The 18,469-nt window shown below is 40.3% G+C and overlaps 1 protein-coding gene across 5 annotated transcripts in view; it reads left to right on the top strand.

Annotated features, from left to right (window-relative positions):
• The window catches only part of USP13 (ubiquitin specific peptidase 13), a 120,449-nt gene that overhangs the window by 34,719 nt on the left and 67,261 nt on the right, over nucleotides 1–18,469 (top strand). For 4 of the 5 annotated variants that reach the window (XM_081954213.1, XM_081954214.1, XM_081954215.1 and 1 more), the window contains exon 3: nucleotides 3,540–3,600. The exons of the other annotated variant lie outside the window; for it this stretch is intronic. In XM_081954213.1, coding sequence (XP_081810339.1) covers nucleotides 3,540–3,600 — 61 coding nt within the window. The remainder of the gene's footprint in view (nucleotides 1–3,539; nucleotides 3,601–18,469) is intronic. 5 annotated transcript variants of the gene reach the window in all.

Below are 18,469 nucleotides of genomic sequence, written 5' to 3'. Positions count from 1 at the left end.
TTTAAGGAGTTCCTGACAGATGACATGTATGTTCTGAAGCACTCCCCCCGCCTTCAAATCTCAAAACTTGCACCATCTTTAGTATTCATATATGAACTTTTTGTTAAAAGTTTAAATTTTTTTAAAAAAAATCTTTGGACTGTAAATAAAAATTGCATATAACTAGTTGTTCTCTTTTATTAATTGTATGAATGCTTTGCAGATAGTAATTATAGATTATAAATTATTATCTATCTATCTATCATCTATCTATCTATCTATCTATCTATCTATCTATCTATCTATCTATCTATCTAGATTATATATATAATTGGTATATATATAAAATACCAATACATATTGTATTAAGTATAGGTGTGCGTATATTAAATTTAGGGCACAAATGTTTTCCACAAATATTTGCAGGTTTGTAATGTAGGTTTGTAACATATAGTTGGCATGCTAATAATAACAAAGAAGGTTGGAATTGGATTAGATTTAAATTAGACTGGATTAGATTAGATTATATGTGGTAACAGGATTATATTCTGTCTGGATCCAATTCTTCTCAGGTTTCCCAATTAGAGGCAATAAGCAGGAACAAAGTTCATCACCTTTTATTAGTGCATTAGTTACATCACTTTCTGAGAAAACATGGCCTTAAAAGTGTGCCATTTATGTCATAGGTTGACTATCATAAAGAGAAGGCCCATATCTTGCCTGGAAACTTTGGTTGATAAAAGAATTCGGTAGCCTTGGGATCTTGAGCAAAATTCAAAAGGCGATGTTGTGTCTTTTCTTAAGGCACTGCACTGGATGCCGATTTGTTACTTGGCAAAATATAAATGTGTGATTATTCCCTTTAAAGCTCTAAATCGGGGAGTTGAACCTTAGTAAATTTAAGACTGATGGACTTCAACTCCCAGAATTTCTAATGGCTCGGGAATTCTGGAAGCACACGTCTTAAAAGTTGCCCGGGTTATACACCGCTGCTCTAAAAGGTTAAGGTTCAGGTTCTTTTTATACGAACCTATAGATTCATTCAGGGGTGGACTTCAAAATTTTTAGCAAGGGGTTCTCTGCCCGGTTGCTGGGTGGGCATGGCCCAGTCGGCCTCCTGCACTATGGCAAGGGGAAGCGTTTCTGCCCTCCCTGGGCTCTGGAGGCTTTCCTTGAGCCTCCGGGAGGGTGATAACGGCCTCCCCAGGCTCCGGAGGCCCTCTGGAGGTCAGAAATGGGCCCATTTTCAGCCTTCCCGAACTTCTGGTAGGTCATTTTTCTCCCTCCCCGAGCCTCTGAGCGCACCCTGCTCTTACCTGCATCCAAATCAGGCCACTTGGGGACTCATGGGAGGGGCAGGGTGGGGTGGGTGGGGCCAGCCAGGAGTGGGATTTCCGAACTGCACAGAATCTTAACTAGAGGTTCTCCCGAACCCCCAGCAGCCCACCCCTGATTAATTGACAAAATACAGAGGGTCTCCTGTTGTTTGCTGTAAGCTTGTTTATCAACTCCTACCTTCTTTGTTGGGTTCCCTGGTCTTTGGCTTGTATTCTGCAGAATTGAGGGGCAAGCATTTTTTTAAAATAGAAGGTTAATAAATATGCTACCTTGATAAACATCTTTTTGGACAGGTCTTTTAATGGCTGATTTCAATTGTTAATTGAATTTACTTTGAGATTAACATACTATACCATCAGCAACAGGTGGTCTAGCATGCTAAATTATTTAAAGCATTGCTTTGTGTAATTATTTAAATTTATTGGGTGGTATTTGCTTACTCCCAAAGAACAGATTTGATCCTAGAGAGAACTCTACTTTTTAATACTTTTATGGACAGGTGTCTAGCAGGTGCAGCTTCAAGAAATACTATGATGCATGGTCAAAAATTATACCCAGTTAATAAAATGAGAATATCTTTCAGGGCCAAACATTGTTGATGTATTATCTTCTACCGACTTTGTATGCCTCTTTCTTTTAAAAGTTTACGTTTGTTGTAATTTCCACTGCTACTTCTACATTTAGTAGTAGCAAATGTTCTCAGCTTTTGAAAAGATGTTAAGAAAATGATATATATTTATATTCCAAAAAGTGATGATATTTTTTGGAGCTTATGATCCAAATTTTATGTTTCAAGATAGCCTTCTGTATGTTAGTCCTGCCCAGGTGTGATGGAGTACAATGTCAGTATGCTCAAAGTAATCCCAACTGAACTGCGTGCACTTCTCATTGCATTTTTGTGATGGTGGCAGGATAAGTTGAGCCTCAGTTCCCACGATTTTTTAAGAGGGGAGGGGGAAAGGAAATTATTAAATCAGCTACAAAGTCTTTGGCAGTCTTCTTCCACCTGATGTTCTCTTAATATATTGAATTGCAAAGTTTGTCATCCTGAGCCAACATGGATTTGAGAAAGGTTGGTGCATGATGTGAGTGCTCTCTGTGCCTTCACATGAATGAAACATATGGCCAACAATCATATTTTATAATACGCTAGCTGATAACCCTGCGCTTCCCGTGTATTTATTTAACCCAACCCTCCTTCCATGAACGTCGCCGCACTTTCTAATGTTGGATTTTTCCCCTTACCAGAGGCAGCTCCCTTGTGGAGTACTGTGAAGCCATTACCATGGCAACTCCACAGCGCTGTACAGTAGAAGCCATTTTAAGGCAGTACGGTAGAAGCCGTTTTAAAGGACAACAGGCTGTATCTTAACAGAACACATACACCACGAGGTGTTAGGAGTGTCTTACCCACACAGTATTTGTTTGCAGAGAGTAAGTCATCTGTGTATCAAGTTTGGTTGAAATTTGATTGAGGCATTTCAGAGTTATACAGAACATACACACAGACACACAGCCATTTATATATGAATAGAATAGAATAGAATAGAATAGAATAGAATAGAATAGGGCATTAGTGGCACTTGATTTTTCTGTTTGGGGATGAATCTAGGTTGAGTAGAACAACTTTCTGCAATATGAATGTCCTTCAACCGCGTGGAATTTGCATGCATCATTTTTAACAAGGGCTTTTTTTTCTGTGGAATTCTGACTGTTGAAGTCCACGTATTTAGAGGGCAACTGGGTTGGAGAAGGCTGAACTTAAGAGGCAGGATGAAAGCTTTCTTTAAAAAGCTGGTAAGTAAAAGAAAGACAAGGCTACCTTTTCAGGAAAGAATGAATCTGCCCCTGTTGGAATACTTTCTTTTAAATCCCTGTTAGGTCTTAGCATCTGTGTGCCATGACTAAGCTATCAACAATGTGCAATAATTAACTAGTGATTCTATTATCATGGTCATTGTTGCTGTTTTGAATCTGCTTTTATGACAACTCTGTGTGATGCAATAGAATCAATTTCTAGTTACTGGAAATAATAGTGTCCATTTTACACCTGAGTATCAATGCAGACTGCTTTTATGTGGGGTTTCTAATTTTTTATGAATATATATGGGGAGGGGGACACTTTGTAGCAACAAAATATTTTTTTAAAAAAACTTTATTCTTCCTCTTCCTTCTCTTCCTCTTCTTTTTTATCTATTTTTTCTTTCTTTCTTTCTTTTCAGAAGGTAACAGGGGCATCTGGTGGAGCTTTACCAAAAAGGAGAAACACCAAGCTATTTTTAGGTATTGTAAAGAGCTGTTTTCACATCCTTCTTCTGACTAACCTAGGTGCATGCATTTTTATGTTTTTGAGCATTGATTCACACCGGTTTAAATGCAAATTCTATAACTGATGGGGGAGGCTTTTAAATTTTATAAAAAATTAAATTTATATAATTTTTAAAAAATAATTAAAAATAAAATAAAATATCACTTTATAAACTGCAGTCCTGTGGAGGGATTCCCGCATTGCGTTGACAATTTCTTTGGGATTTATGTATTGTCTGTTTCCCCCCTCCCCCTTGATGTACCCTACAAACACTTTGCATGGCTTAGTAAACTCAATCATGAATCCTTTCTTTGTGTTGCTGAAAATCCCACAGAAAGACAGAACAATGGAGGAACTAATTTCTGACTCTTGAGTTGGTCTTTGCTTGTTGAACCCAAGCCCTTCATTCTGAATAAATTGATAACACGTTTTCTATCTTTCTCAATGCTAAAAACCTGGTGGCTTTTGCTGGGATTAAATGCGGTGTTTATAACCCACATTTGCTTTTCTGAAATTAGCAGGGTTTAACTTGGTAGAGGTCACTATATGTGCATATATGTGCTTGCAAATTATCTGTTTTGGTTATGACCCTTTTTATTGTTAATTTCCTCTGGCCTTTTAAGAGATGAAGAAGCAATGAGACCCCTGAGAAGAAATGAACTGGGTGAAAAATTTTATGGAAAGTTATGGCATGTTTTGAGCTTTAGGGATCAGCTGAAGTAATTGTGCATTTTATCTTCTGTCACATCCCCTTTCTTTCTTTCTTTCTTTCTTTCTTTCTTTCTTTCTTTCTTTCTTTCTTTCTTTCTTCTTTCTTTCTTTCTTTCTTTCTTTCTTTCTTTCTTTCTTTCTTTCTTTCTTTCTTTCTTCCTTTCTCCCTTTCTCTCTCTCTCTCTCTTTCTTTCTTTCTCTGTCTCTCTGTCTCTGTCTCTGTCTCTCTCTGTGTGTCTGTCTGTCTCTGTCTCTCTCTCTCTATCCCCCTCAATTTTTTTCATCCCATTTATGAAGATTATGTTGTAATGTTAAGGGTTGAAAGATGAATTAAGCAAAACAAAATATGATTCATACCTACTCAGCTTCAGTGTAGAATGTATTTATTTATTAAATTTATATGCCAGCCATCTCACTGTGAAGGTATTCCGCTTGCTGTGGAGCTGTTAAAGATGGACTTTCAAAAAACAAACAAACGGGGGCAAACACTAATTTAGCATCACAAATATGCCGGGGATTCAAAGCCAGACTTTTAAGAAGTAAGAACCCGGATCCGTTTGGTAAACAAATCCATTATTTTTGCTTTTACACTTGTTTGGAAATACCATATTTTTCAGAGTATAAAATGCACTGGAGTATAAAACGTACCAAGATTTTGAAGAGGTAAATTTTTAAAATAGTTTTTGATCTCTGCAGGCCTCCCAAACCCGCTGCACGCCTTGTTTTTTGTGAAAAACGGGGCATGAATAGGCTTTGGGAGGCTTGTAGAATGCTCCTAGGGGCTGGGGGGGCCAAAAACGAGCAAAACATGGCCCATTTTCTGTTCATTTTTGTGACCCCCCCCCCGTCCCCAGGAGCACTTTGCAGGCCTCCCAAACCCTCTGCACTTCCATTTTTGCATAGGGGGCAGGGTTTTGGGAGGTCACAAATGCTGTATTCAGTGTATAAGACGCCCCCAGATTTTCACCCTCTTTGGGGGGGGGGGTAAAGGTGTGTCTTATACTCCAAAAATATGGTATTTAATCCTAACCCTAACCCCAGATTTTCACCCTCTTTTTGGGGGGTAAAGGTGCGGCTTATACTCCAAAAATACGGTATTTAGTCCTAGCTCAGCGATGTCAAACTCAATTTCATTGAGGGCCGCATCAGGGTTGTGTTTGACCTGGGGGAGGGATAGGATGGCTGTAGCCAGCCATGATGGCCTCCTGCAGCCCTCTGCCAGTTAAAAAGGAGCTGGGTGGGGGCGCTGGGCAGCCCCATGCACCCCCTGAGTGTTAAAAGCTGCTATGGACAGATGAGGCGTGGAGCGGCTGAGGTAATTAGAACAGCTTTATTGCTAACAGACAAGAATCAACATCAACTATATACAGATGGAACCTTTCCCTGCCTGACAGCTATTTATACTAGAGCTGTCAGGCAGGGCAACCAATGAGGTTGTAGAAAACAGCCCGCTCTCAGCCAGCCGCGCCCTAGCCAATCAGGCGTGGCTCAGCTGTTGCCGGCTGTCAGTCGTAAGTTGAGGACTTGCCGTCAATCATAAGTCGAGAACTTAAGACCGGTCGCAAGTCGAGGACACAATATTCCTTACCCCCCAGCGAGGTGCATGCACGGATGTGGTGCAAGCATAGTTGCGTAAATAGGTTGCACGCTGCAGTATCAGTGCTGCCGGCAAAGAGGCAGGACGTGCCCGTGGTAGCTCCTCCCCCAGGGGAGTTGAGCTCCGGGTGACATCAGGAGGACTCTCCCCGACATGCGGTGGCGGCAAAAAAGGTAAGTCCAACAACATTGGTGACTTGGCTTGAGGCTGGTAGCAGGATGGTGGCTGGCAGGCGGCAGCATCATAGGTGAGGCTTGACTCAGAGAGTCAAGCTAGAGCAGCAGTGCTTGTCAGCTGGAGATAATGGCACAATCTCAACAGCAGAAAGAAACATTAAGTTTGCAAAAGATATTGTTAGAAATTCAGAAATTATCAAACACATTTGAGAGGACGGAGAAGAAGTTGGAAAATCTAGAACATCTAACAGTAAAATATGATGAAGAAGTTGGAGATGTTTATCAAGTGGAAAAAGTAGAGGTTAGAGTCCTAAAAACCAAAGAGAAAAATGACTACAAAGAAATTAAATCCTCTGATATCTATGGTGATTGGTTTGTGTCTGGAAATGGAAAGAGTGGAATACGGAAAGAGGAATTAAATGGAGGGAACTCTACTCCAGATGGCAAGATACAGAAGAAGAAAAAATAAAAGAATTTATGGATTTAAAAAGAGAAATTTTGTTAGCTACGTCATTGAAAACACCACTGACAATTAAAGATAAGCTGATTAAGGAAACAGAAGAAGGGCATCGAAATTACATGAGAGACTTAATAAGCAATGAGTTGCAAAGAGGAGTCCATACAAGTTTGATTAAGGAGATGATTAGAGGACTGATACCACAAATGGCAGAAGACATGAGATTGTTTTGCTACTGGAAAGATACAGGTTGATAGATGAAAATGTATAATCTAAAACTAGTTAAACTTAGTGAAATTTAGTGAGAATAGATATAGTTAAATAAATAATTGATAATGATAATAATGTATACATGTGTATTGCTATGAGTAATAATTGGATATGAATATTGAATGGTACCTATGAAAGGAAGATTATAATTTTGGGGGGTTATATTTAAAGGTTAATAAAAAAGAACTAAGTTAAATTTAGTTAAGTTTTGTTTATTGGGGGGAAAATGTTATGATAAAGGACAGTCAAATAAAGGAGGGATAATGATAATAACATATATATATATATATATATATATATATATATATATATATATATATATATATATATATATATATATATATATATATATATATATATATATACATATACATATACATTATTTATCAGTATAATTACAACATATATATATATATATATATATATATATATATATATATATATATATATATATACACATATACATATACATTATTTATCAGTATAATTACAACATATATATATATATATATATATATATATATATATATATATATATATATATATATATATATATATATATATATATATATATATATATATATATATATATATTGTGTTACAACCCCTGGTATGCCTAAATATGGGAGGAAGGTCACACTCCCTCTTTCTGTCCTTCGGCTTCATCACAGAAGACCATGCAGGCAGAAAACCATATTTTTATTTTTAATGTTGCCTTTTATATTTGTGTTGTATTTGTACTGATAAATAAATAAAGGGAGACTAGTATAGATCTATTTCGAGCTAATTAGCTCTCATCAGCTAGCCATACCCTTACTGGGATTTGAACCTGTGCTGTTATATATCTCAGGCAGGAGTCTTAGCCACTAAGCGACAGGATCGCCTCCTTATCAGTTGAGCCAGGGAAATAAGTATATATGTATGTGTGTGTGTGTGTGTGTGTGTGTGTGTGTGTGTGTGTGTATGTATATATATATATATATATATATATATATATATATATATATATATATATATATATATATATATATATATATATATATATATATATATATATATATATATATATATATATATATATATATATATATATAATGTTTGTGTTGTATTTGTGCTGATAAATAAATAAAAGGAGACTAGTATAGATCCATTTCAAGCTATTTAGCTCTCATCAGCTAGCCATACCCTTACTGGGATTCGAACCTGGTCTGTATTACATATTAGGCAGGAGTCTTAGCCACTAAGCCACAGGCTCTCCTCCTTTTATCAGCTGAGCCAGGGAAATAGGTATGTATTTGTGTTACAACCCCTGGTATGCCCAAATATGGGAGGAAGCTCACTACTCCCTCTTTCTGTCCTTCGGCTCATCACAGAAAACCAGTGGATGTAAATTATAAACAGTGATTTGGAAAGGAGGATTAGAAATTTTTGTTAGTAAATATTATGGATGTTTAGCCAAAATAGGCCATAAGGATTCAGTGTTATTGGAGGATATTATAAATAGCAAATGAAATGCCAGTATGTGGTTATGTTTTAAATCTTGATATATTTTACGATGAAGGACTTTTAAACAATTATAGTAAAATGAAAATGGAGGTATGATGATGGTAATATGTATAAGTATATCTGAGTTGAAATACTTGAGTTAATATGAATTATGGTTGATGACTGTGGAAGAGGTGCAACCTATTCTCTGCCTCCTGAGTCCCAACTGATCGGGAGGGAATGGAGATTTTGCAGTATCCTTCCCCTGCCACGCCCACCAAGCCACGCCCACAGAACCAGTAGTAAAAAAAATTGAATTTCACCACTGTCACTGGCCCATTTTGGCTTGCTCATTGGCTGCAATGGAGCAGGAGGATGAGTGGTCCCACTATCTAAATATGGGATTAGATTTCAGTTCCATTCCATTTAATGAGTGACAGACACAAATCTTTTATCCGGCCTTCACTTAGCCCCTCTCTACAGTTTTGTAATCTTAGCGAAACATTTGTGAATTATGTGCTTTTCCCTTGGCTCCTAATAGTGCCCAGAAATGGCAGCCTCTATTTGCATAGTTCAGGGGTGTCCAAACTTGGCAACTTTAAGACTGTGGACTTCAATTCCCAGAATTCCCCAGCCAGAGCTGGCTGGGGAATTCTGGGAATTGAAGTCCACAAGTCTTAAAGTTGCCAGGTTTGGACACCTCTGGCATAGTTCTATCCTGGTTTGACCTTTTTTTTATTTTTAGCATGCACCATTATAAATGTATTTTGGAAAACTGCAGAGAGGAGGAGAAGGATTATGTGATTTATTTATCTTTATTTAGGTCAAAGGTGCATCTATTTGAGGGGTGGGGCAATAGGTTAACTACCTAACTCAGACCCACATTTTAGTAATTATGAAAATGAAATCATAGGCTCATTTAACCCAGGAGTGGGAACTTTAATTGGCAGGAACTAACCGTGGTTGAAACTGGATGTTTTCTATGACTGCCTCATCCAGATAATCCTTGACTTGTGACCACAATCAAGCCTAACATTTCTGCTGCTAAGAAAAACAGTTATTAAGCGAGTTTTTTCCCCATTTTATGACCTTCCTTGCCATAACTGTTACGTGAATCACTGCCGTAGTATTATGGAATATAGGAACTGACACAGAATTCCGGGATCAAACAGAAAAGGTTTATTGCGCAATAGATCCAGTCGCAACACAAGGAAGCACAGACTGAATCCTGAAGGATTCTTTTGCATTTTCTTTTGTACATGGTTGTGACATTTCATGATTGGTTACATTTTCTAAAAGCCCACAGCCTGCAAATCTATCTATGTTTCCTGCCTAAGCTTCCTGTCTTCAAGCCTGCGGTTTGGCTAGGTGTGATTTCCTTTAGATGAAGCTTCCTCTTGCAAACCCTTATTCTGTTCACTAGAGTTTTCCTCTTACAGAACTCTTAACATGCTCCATTATAAAGACAGTTACATATATTTAAGATTCCTATTATCCCATATTATTTCATTCCATCTTAGTAGAACTTCCTGTATTCTTTTGAAGTGGAAGTATCAGGAACTACTGAGTTCAAGCATGGGCTTCCTCTTAATCAATCAATCAATCAATCAGGATAGAGCTGGAAGGGACCTTTGAGGTCTTCTAATCCAACCCCTTTCTCAAGTAGGAGACGCTACACCAGTGATGGCAACCCCTTTTCTCCTCACATGCCGAAATTGTGTTTGTGTAACATCGTGCAAGCACATGTCCACATCCATAATGCAATGCACCCCACCCCATGCGCATGTGCACATGACCCCAGTGCTCTCCCTCACACATGAGTGCAAGCCCCCCAGCACCCCTTTTTGGGCCTAGCAGGCCTCCCTGAAGCCTCCTGAAACCAAAAATGGGGCATGGGGGAGGGGCACGTCAACGTGCCCCCCCCTGCCTGAGCAGTGGAGCTGAGTTGGGTGATGGCTCACGTGCCCGCAGAGAGGACTCCGCGTGCCACCTGTGACCTGCGTGGCATGGGTTCGCCATCACGGCAATACACCGTTTCAGACAAGGGACTCTCAAATCTGTAGGGTTTAAACAAATTTCTTCTTGATAGCGCATGGTCTTGGCTGGAAATTAAATCACACAATTCTTGCACTTAATTGAGAATTATTTCCTTAGAATAGGTCTGGGCAAAGTTCTTCAGACCCAGAGAGAAATATTGCCGAAATGCAAGCTCTCTTGAGCAAACGTTGATATGAGTATAATTAATGTAGTTGAGTATGATTAATGTAATGCAATTAATGTGCTTATTCTCCATGGGTTTCATAGAATGAGCGTGTGTAATATATTTTAAGAGTCTGCAAGAATGGGCGGCTCTAATTAATAATAATGAACCTCTTTAGTCATGTTAAAAATGACAGTAGGATGGCCACTTTGAGGGCTTTTTGTTTAAATTCTAGGTGCGGAAAATGCAGCTCATGTGGCCTGCCAGCATCTATTTTGGATGCCTCACAATCTGGTAGAAGGCGTGGGGCTACCATTTTGCGTGCACTTAAATTTGGGTGAATTGGTGTCTATCACCAAAGGTGCTTTTATTTTAAAGGCAGCTGGACGTTTTGTTTTTTCTTTAAGACGTTTTGCTTCTCATCCAAGAAGCTTCTTCGGATCAAAGTGCAGAGGCTTCTTAGATGAGAAGCAAAACATCTTAAAAGAAAAATCAGTTGCCTTTAAAATAAAAAGCACCTTTGGGACAATTATGACCTGGGTGAATGAGAACCTCCACACACATATCACAATCATGTCTGCAGTCAGACATCTTTGAACCCAGTGGTGGGATTTAGCCGGTTCGCACCTATTCAGTAGAACTGGTAATTGGAAGAAATCTCATTTGTTTTGTTTTTTCACTTTACAAGGCTAATCCTGTAAGAAGGCAGGAAGGAAGCATTCTGGTGTTGTTTCTAGCCTAATCTTTATTGCCCTACTTACAGAAACTGCCTCTCCGATTAACTCTTGTTACCTTGTAACAGCTAAGGCGAAGCGCCCATTGACATGAGTGACATTGAATTGGCCATGCCCACCCAGTCACATGACCACCAAGCCACCCCTACCCAGGTGGTCATTAGGGCAGATAACTGGTTATTAAATTATTTGAATCCCACCACTGTTTGAACCCATGCAGAGAGATATAGTTGACTAGCTGCCGTGAGCAATCTGTGGTTGCTTTACTCACTGTTCTTCTGTACCTTCTCACAACTCCTAGGAAGGACCTGGTCTTTAAATGCTGCACCATCTAGTTTTCCTCCCCCCCTCTAATGTTTTCTCACAAATGCAGGGTCTGGGTTTTTTGGGGGGGGGGTGTCAACTGAGTGTTGATTCATCACTTGCCTGACATTGTGGAATTGACTGACTGGTTTGTCTCATGAGTCTGAGACAGTTGTGCTATTCAGCCAGTTCTATCCAGTTCGGGCGAACCAGTAGTGCCGGTGGTGGGAGTCTCCGCCCACCCACCCAGACATCATCACGTCCCATTTTTGATGCTCTGTGCATGGGCGGAAGGTCCTGTGCATGCACAGAAGGGGGCGTGTGTGAGCGAATCGAGCTCACGTGTGCTCACATTTGGTAGCAAAGGTAAATGAATACCATCCCTGGTCAGAGACCTTGTGCTAAGACAGTGAGACTGGCCCAAGTCATGCAGCTGCCTAAAGTGGGACTAGAACTCACAATCTCCTGGTGACTCACTCAAAGTCACTCAGCCAGCTTTTATGCCTAAGGTGGACTAGAACTCACAGTCTCCTGGTGATTGGCCCAAGTTACGCAGTCAGCTTTCATGCCTAAGACAGAACTCACAGTCTCCTGCTTCATAGCTTGGTGCCTTAACCACTAGGACAAACTGCCACCATCCAATATTTCACAGACATCTTGCCTTAGCTTTTCCCCCAGCTCCCCTTAACTAAGCACAGAGATATACAAGTAAGCTCACAATTTAGCCTGGAATTTGGGTCATAATTTGTAACTGTTATTAAGGGAGGTGCCCACATGACTGACTCACTCAATGACCAGATCCTGGCTCTCCCAGCTGCGGTCATTAAGCTATTGCACGGGTTAAGTACTGTACATCATGGTGGTAGATTCCCTGGCAGGCCTGGTGCAGGCCTGGCCGGCATTCTGTTTCATCCGAAACTTGAATTCACATCAATATTATTTTGAATATGTTGCTTCTGTGGGCTTTGATTGTCTCTGTTCACTTTGTAGATCGATAGATTAGATTTGATGAGCAAATCAGAGGTATAATCTGATTATCAGATTTAACTCTGAATTTCAGTGGTTAAAATTCCTACCTATTTGGTACAGGGTTGCGTTCAATTTGAAGTAAGATTTGTTTAGAAAATGATTACAGTATGACTAGTAACATGTTTACAGGGACCCCTCATTGGCTTATTTCATTTTTATTCTGCACAGCGTTTATTTCAGGTCTGTGACTAGAATGAGCTGTGCCATATTTAGCAATGTAAGAATTTTTAATAAGATGAATCATAAAGTTTAAATTGCTACACAAGACTCCGGCCCCTACCCCAAGTAGACAGCTAATGATCTTAAGCTACATCTATTATTCATGGTCACTTCTATAAAAGTTGGATTAATTCTGTGGTGTGACTTAACGCTGCAGAGAGAAGCATCCATACCAGAGGTGGTATTCAGCAGGTATTCTGATATTCTGACCGGTTCTGGAGAACTGGTAGCGGAAATTTTGATTAGTTCAAAGAACCGGTAAATTCCACCTCTGGCTGGCCCTGCCCTCATCTATTCTCTGCCTCCTGAGTCCCAGCTGATTGGGAGGGAATGGAGATTTTACAGTATCCTTCCCCTGCCATGTCCACCAAGCCATGCCCACAGAACTGGTAGTAAAAATTTTTTTGAATCCCACCACTGATCCGTACCTCTCCAAAAATTATCTTCTAGTTGGTTCCATGTAAGCATTCATAAAAGAAAAACAGTGTGGATGGACGCTATACAGGTAATCCTCGACTTACAACAACTTAGCAACTATTCAAAGTTACACTAGACCTAACCAGGGCAATTTATAACCCAGATTTGAAGATATAATGCTCTCCATGATCACTTGATTACATTTTGGCTTCTTGGCAACCAGGCTGCATTTAATTTTATGGCTGAATTTCTAGATTTGGGTCTGAACTGCTAAGAGAACATAGAAATACATAAACAAGCAAAAACGTTAGTTTTTTAAAAAAAAGTCCTTTCCGAACATGTTTTGGTACCATGAACAACTTAGTTCTAAGGGGTTTTTTGGTTTTGTGGAGACTGGCTTACTTCTGTCTTAGTATATTTCTTGGCAAACTCATACTCCTAGGCGGCGCCTAGGAGCAGAGCCTTCTCTGTGGCGGGCCCAGCCCTGTGGAATGACCTCCCTCCGGATATTAGGACCACCACTTACCTCCGCTCCTTCCGTGTAAAGCTCAAGACCCACCTATTCCAAATAGCTGGCCTGGCTCAATCATAACTTCATAACGCTCCTGACGGGTTTTGTAATTCGGTAATTTTATTCAATGGGATTTTAAACTGTGTTTTTTAATTGTTTTCACTCAGTAGTCTACCTCCTCCATGCACATGTATATGTCTTTGTTTTATGTATGTATGTGTGTCTTTATCTGTATTTTATTTGTTTTGATTGTACGCCACCCCGAGTCCTTCGGGAGAGGGTTGCGGCTAACAAATAAAATTATTATTATTATTATTATTATTATTATTATTATTATTATTATTATTATTATTATTATTATTATTATTATTATTATTATTATTCCCCAGTGGTTTACCATCCTGAAAATCAATAGTGTACTCAATTAACGCAATCCTTTTTAAATTTCAGAATAAATAACTTTCTGTTTTAGATAGGTACAGTACATCTCAAAAATTAAATGGAGATAACCTTTTTTTTGGAACTGAAAGAAATCCAAAGAATAGGATAGTAGTTTCAAGGAATATGAATATTCCTTGAATTCTACATAAGTTTAGACTTCTGGTATAAGTATATTTTGTAACAGATCTCTGTTTAGCATATTATTTTTCTGCATTCTATATGCTTCTGCGCTTATTGTATTTACACATGTATAATGTACATACATAAAATCCCATGTGGATTTAACAGACACTCTCATTTTACAGACCACCTTTCCTCCCATTTACTCAAGATTATTGTATCCCCAAAGTAGAAAATCTCTTTATTTATTACAGTTCTCTCATTGTACTTTATGGCTAGAAGATGTAGTTTTCAGGGAGAAGCTACAATTGTGTTCTGATTTACCAGGCAATAAGTTGCACTAAACAAAATTCAGTTAGTAGCTGCTATGAAGTAGCATGCTGGTTGGGATATTCTGGGAGTTGAAATCCACAAATCTCAATGTTGCCATTTTTGAACAAGCCTTTTAGGTACCACAATTGTTTTATTTTCCTGTGTTTGACACGGCCATTTGGCTGGAAATAATCACTACAAGAGTTTCCTCACCGCCTGTAAATAGGATGGAACTGGTGAAAATGGAAGAGATTACAACCTGGGGGTCCTTTGTGCTTGTGTTTTTCGATGTAAGGGTGTGCCTTCCTTTCTCCCCCCTTCCTTGAATGCCACAGTCCTCATGTTTGGGATCTAATCATCCTGCTATAATTAGCGCATTCAGTAAGCAACATTTAAACCTGATCTGGACATGCCTGTTGGCACAGCCTTTCTTTTCCTTTCCCCCTCCGGCCTGTCAACTCCACGGTTTTTTCGGCCGTCTGCCTGAAGCCCAAGTTGCAGCTGCTGTTTTCAGTCATCGCCCCAACGGCCGGGAGTGACGCTTGTTCAACTTGGCCAGATGGTAGACGAAGGAAATCTGCCCCACTGAGAGCTTGCCCCAAAATAACAGCTTCTCCATCCCCTCTCCTGCGCCTGGCCCCTGCGTCACCTCGCCCTTTGTGGGCTGACAGTCACAGCATGCCTTATTTTGCTTTGCCAGCTGTGGCCTGTTTTTCGTTCTTGTGCCGTTTGGTGGCACCTCTCTTGATTACGCCACCGGTTGTCATTCCGAACTCTGATTTAGCTTCGGAGGGCTTCCAGACCCTTAGAAGGGAAATAGGCTCTGCTCTTGACATTAGCATTTCTAAATCCGTGGAGTCCTTGATGCTGTCTGAGCTTGGCTTACGGATGTCCCAAAGCTGCTTTTCCAAAAGACAACTGGACTTTCTAGATTCCCACCCCCCCCCTCTTGAAAACGTTTTGCTTCTCATCCAAGAAGCTTCTTCAGTTCAGCAGTGAAAAAGCTTCTTGGATGAGAAGCGAAATGTTTTCAAAGAAAAAAAACCCAAGAAAGTCCAGTTTCCTTTTGGAAAAATAATTTTGGGGAAACCATGACCTGGATGGTACATACCGTGTTTCCCTGAAAATAAGACAGGGTCTTATTTTCTTTTGACCCCCCCCCCCCCAAAATAAGCGCTTGGCCTTATTTTGGGGGAGGTCTTGTTATTTTTGAGGTAGCAGGAGGCAGCAAGCATGGTCACCTCATAGATGCTACTGTGTTGCAATATTTTGGGCTTATTATCCAGGGAGGTCTTATTTTCAGGGAAACAGGGTAATAATACACGTGTATACACAATAATACAAACTCAAGGTAAACTGCTCCAAACTTGATTGCAGAAAATACGACTTCAGCAACGGAATGGTCAATGCCTGGAATGCTCTACCTGACTCTGTTGCTACATCCTCAAACTCTCACAACTTCAACCTTAAACTTTCTACAGTGGACCTCACACTATACCTAAGAGCTCCGTAAAGGGGGAGTGCATAAGCGCACCAGTGTGCCTACCATCCCTCTCCTACTGTCCCCATTTATTTGTACTCGTTTCCTTTGTTTGTGCCCATGTTCATACTTATACCTGCTGTCTTGTACATGCTTGGCAAACTAATAAATAAATAAATAATTGACAGTCTCCGTAAACATTGGCTTACCAGGTGTTTTATTACTTGACCTGTGTCCGAGGATGGTACCTAGTTGGGTTATGAAACATTTAAAAGCCAACAGCCAAGCTCAGAGAGCGCCAAAGACTTTGACAGTTCACGCCTGAGCTACAAATATTCGCTTCTTTTGGGCACTTCTAAATCCCTTTTAATGGAATTAGCTGATGGCAATGGAACGTCTACGAAAGGAGAAACGGAACAAGGCTGTTACGATGATCTGTAGGCATTTTGAGGAGCTTGCCAATTTTGGAAAAGAAGCCTTTATTCAAAATAACTTCTGGGTCATGCAAGTGTAAAGCCTTCTGGAGAACTATCTAGGTATTTCTATATATAACATGGAAATATACATGCACTCATGCGGCTACTTCTACTGTTTCATCACAAACGGAGAAGACTTAAAACATACGAAGAACAGTTGTAGGAATAGGGTATGCCTAGTTTAATGGAAAGAAGGACATGGGGCAGTGGTGGGTTCCGGATCCCGTTGCAACCGGTATTGTGCAACGGGACCCGGCGTCCACCACATGAATGTGCGCAGCACATGCGCCCATTGCGCGCATGCGTCCTTACCTCCTGTGATGCTCCGCGATGCTCCAATTGCTCGGTGGAGAGTCACGCAGGCGCCGTATGCTCCGTGCACATGCGCAGAAGCGCTGAAGAGCTCAAATACAGGTAAGGAGGGCGGGCAGGTGAGCCCTCTGGAGCACCGTACCAGAACAGTACCTGGTGCCCCCAGCAGGTACCGGTATGCCCTTACAAGGGTGTACCACCTGCAACCCACCACTGACATGGGGTGACATGATAGCAGTGTTCCAATATTTCAGGGGCTGTTCCAAAGAATGGGGGGGGGGGGGGTTGTCCAAAGCACCTGAAGGCAGGACAAGAAGCAATGGGTGGAAACTAATCAAGGAGAGAAGCAACTTAGAACCAAGGAGAAATTTCCTGACAGTCGGAACAATTAATCAGTGGAACAGAAGTTGCCTCCAGAAGTTGTGGATGCTTCAACATTGAAGGTTTTTAAGAAGAGATTGGACAACCATTTGTCTCCTGCTTGAACAGGGGTTTGGACTAGAAGACCTCCAAGGTCCCTTCCAACTATGTTATTGTGTTGAGATGGAGATGTGGATTTCTAATCCAGAGAACCTAGTGTTATTCAATTAAATAATTCGTCCTTTCTAATTGGATAATAAATGACTCATCAGATGTTGCTAGATATCCTTTAGAATGATCATCAAAATAATATTAACCCTCTGATTTGACTTCTCCTACATTGTAATACAGATAATCTTTGGTTAGAGATGGTAATTAGGACCAGAGTTGCTGTCACTAAGTGATACAGTCATAAAGTGCGACTTCATGTGATCGTGCTGCTTACTGTCAGTAATTCTAGTCCTAATTGTTGCTAACGAAGGATTAGTTATGTTGAAGGAGAAATAATATTTGGATGGCCATTGACAAATGTTCTTTGAACAAAGAAAATTGCAAATAGTGATAACTTGACTATGGAATGCTGCAACTTTATAATTAACTGTTCTGAACACCCCCCCCCCTCACACCTGTGAATAAACCAGAACACAGGCTTGGCTGTTTGCCACTGTTTAATTACTGAGATAACGAATCCTTTGGCTGAAGGCCCAGACAACTCACGTTCAATGGAGCAACCCAGATAATTCAAAATGAAGCAACAAAGATAGTCCAAACAAACAGACATGGCTAGAATACACAGATAGATTTTCTTAACTACTAATTCGAATGGTTGTTTCCTGCAAATGTCCCCTCCCAACACCTCACCTATAATCTGTTTTTTGGAGGGGCCAATCCACAACCACCTGTGCTTAATCATCTTCTGTGAGTCTGCCTACAGAGTTGCTGCTTCTGTTTCTCAGCCCTTCTCAATCTAGCATCAGGGACAAACTGCCTTTGATCCTCCTCACTGCTCCATGCCTCAGGCGCCTCCTGGTGGCCAACCAGCCTCTCTGGTCCCTGCTCTTGAGTCTGAACCCTGCACGGGGTCCTCCACATTGTCCAGGGCAGACTCATATGATTCCTCGCTATCTGAGTCCATCAGCAGCTCAACCAGATCCTGTTGGGCCACAACAATTAACACTGTAATACGAACTCTGAGGACCAGTTGTGAGTATCACTCGTTTAGTGCCATTGCTGA

This window comes from Natrix helvetica (assembly GCF_964273705.1).
Source record: "Natrix helvetica genome assembly, chromosome: 5".
Classification (NCBI taxonomy): domain Eukaryota; kingdom Metazoa; phylum Chordata; class Lepidosauria; order Squamata; family Natricidae; genus Natrix; species Natrix helvetica.
The sequence above is the reverse complement of the archived record's forward strand: the minus strand, read 5'-3'. Positions and strand labels throughout refer to the sequence as shown.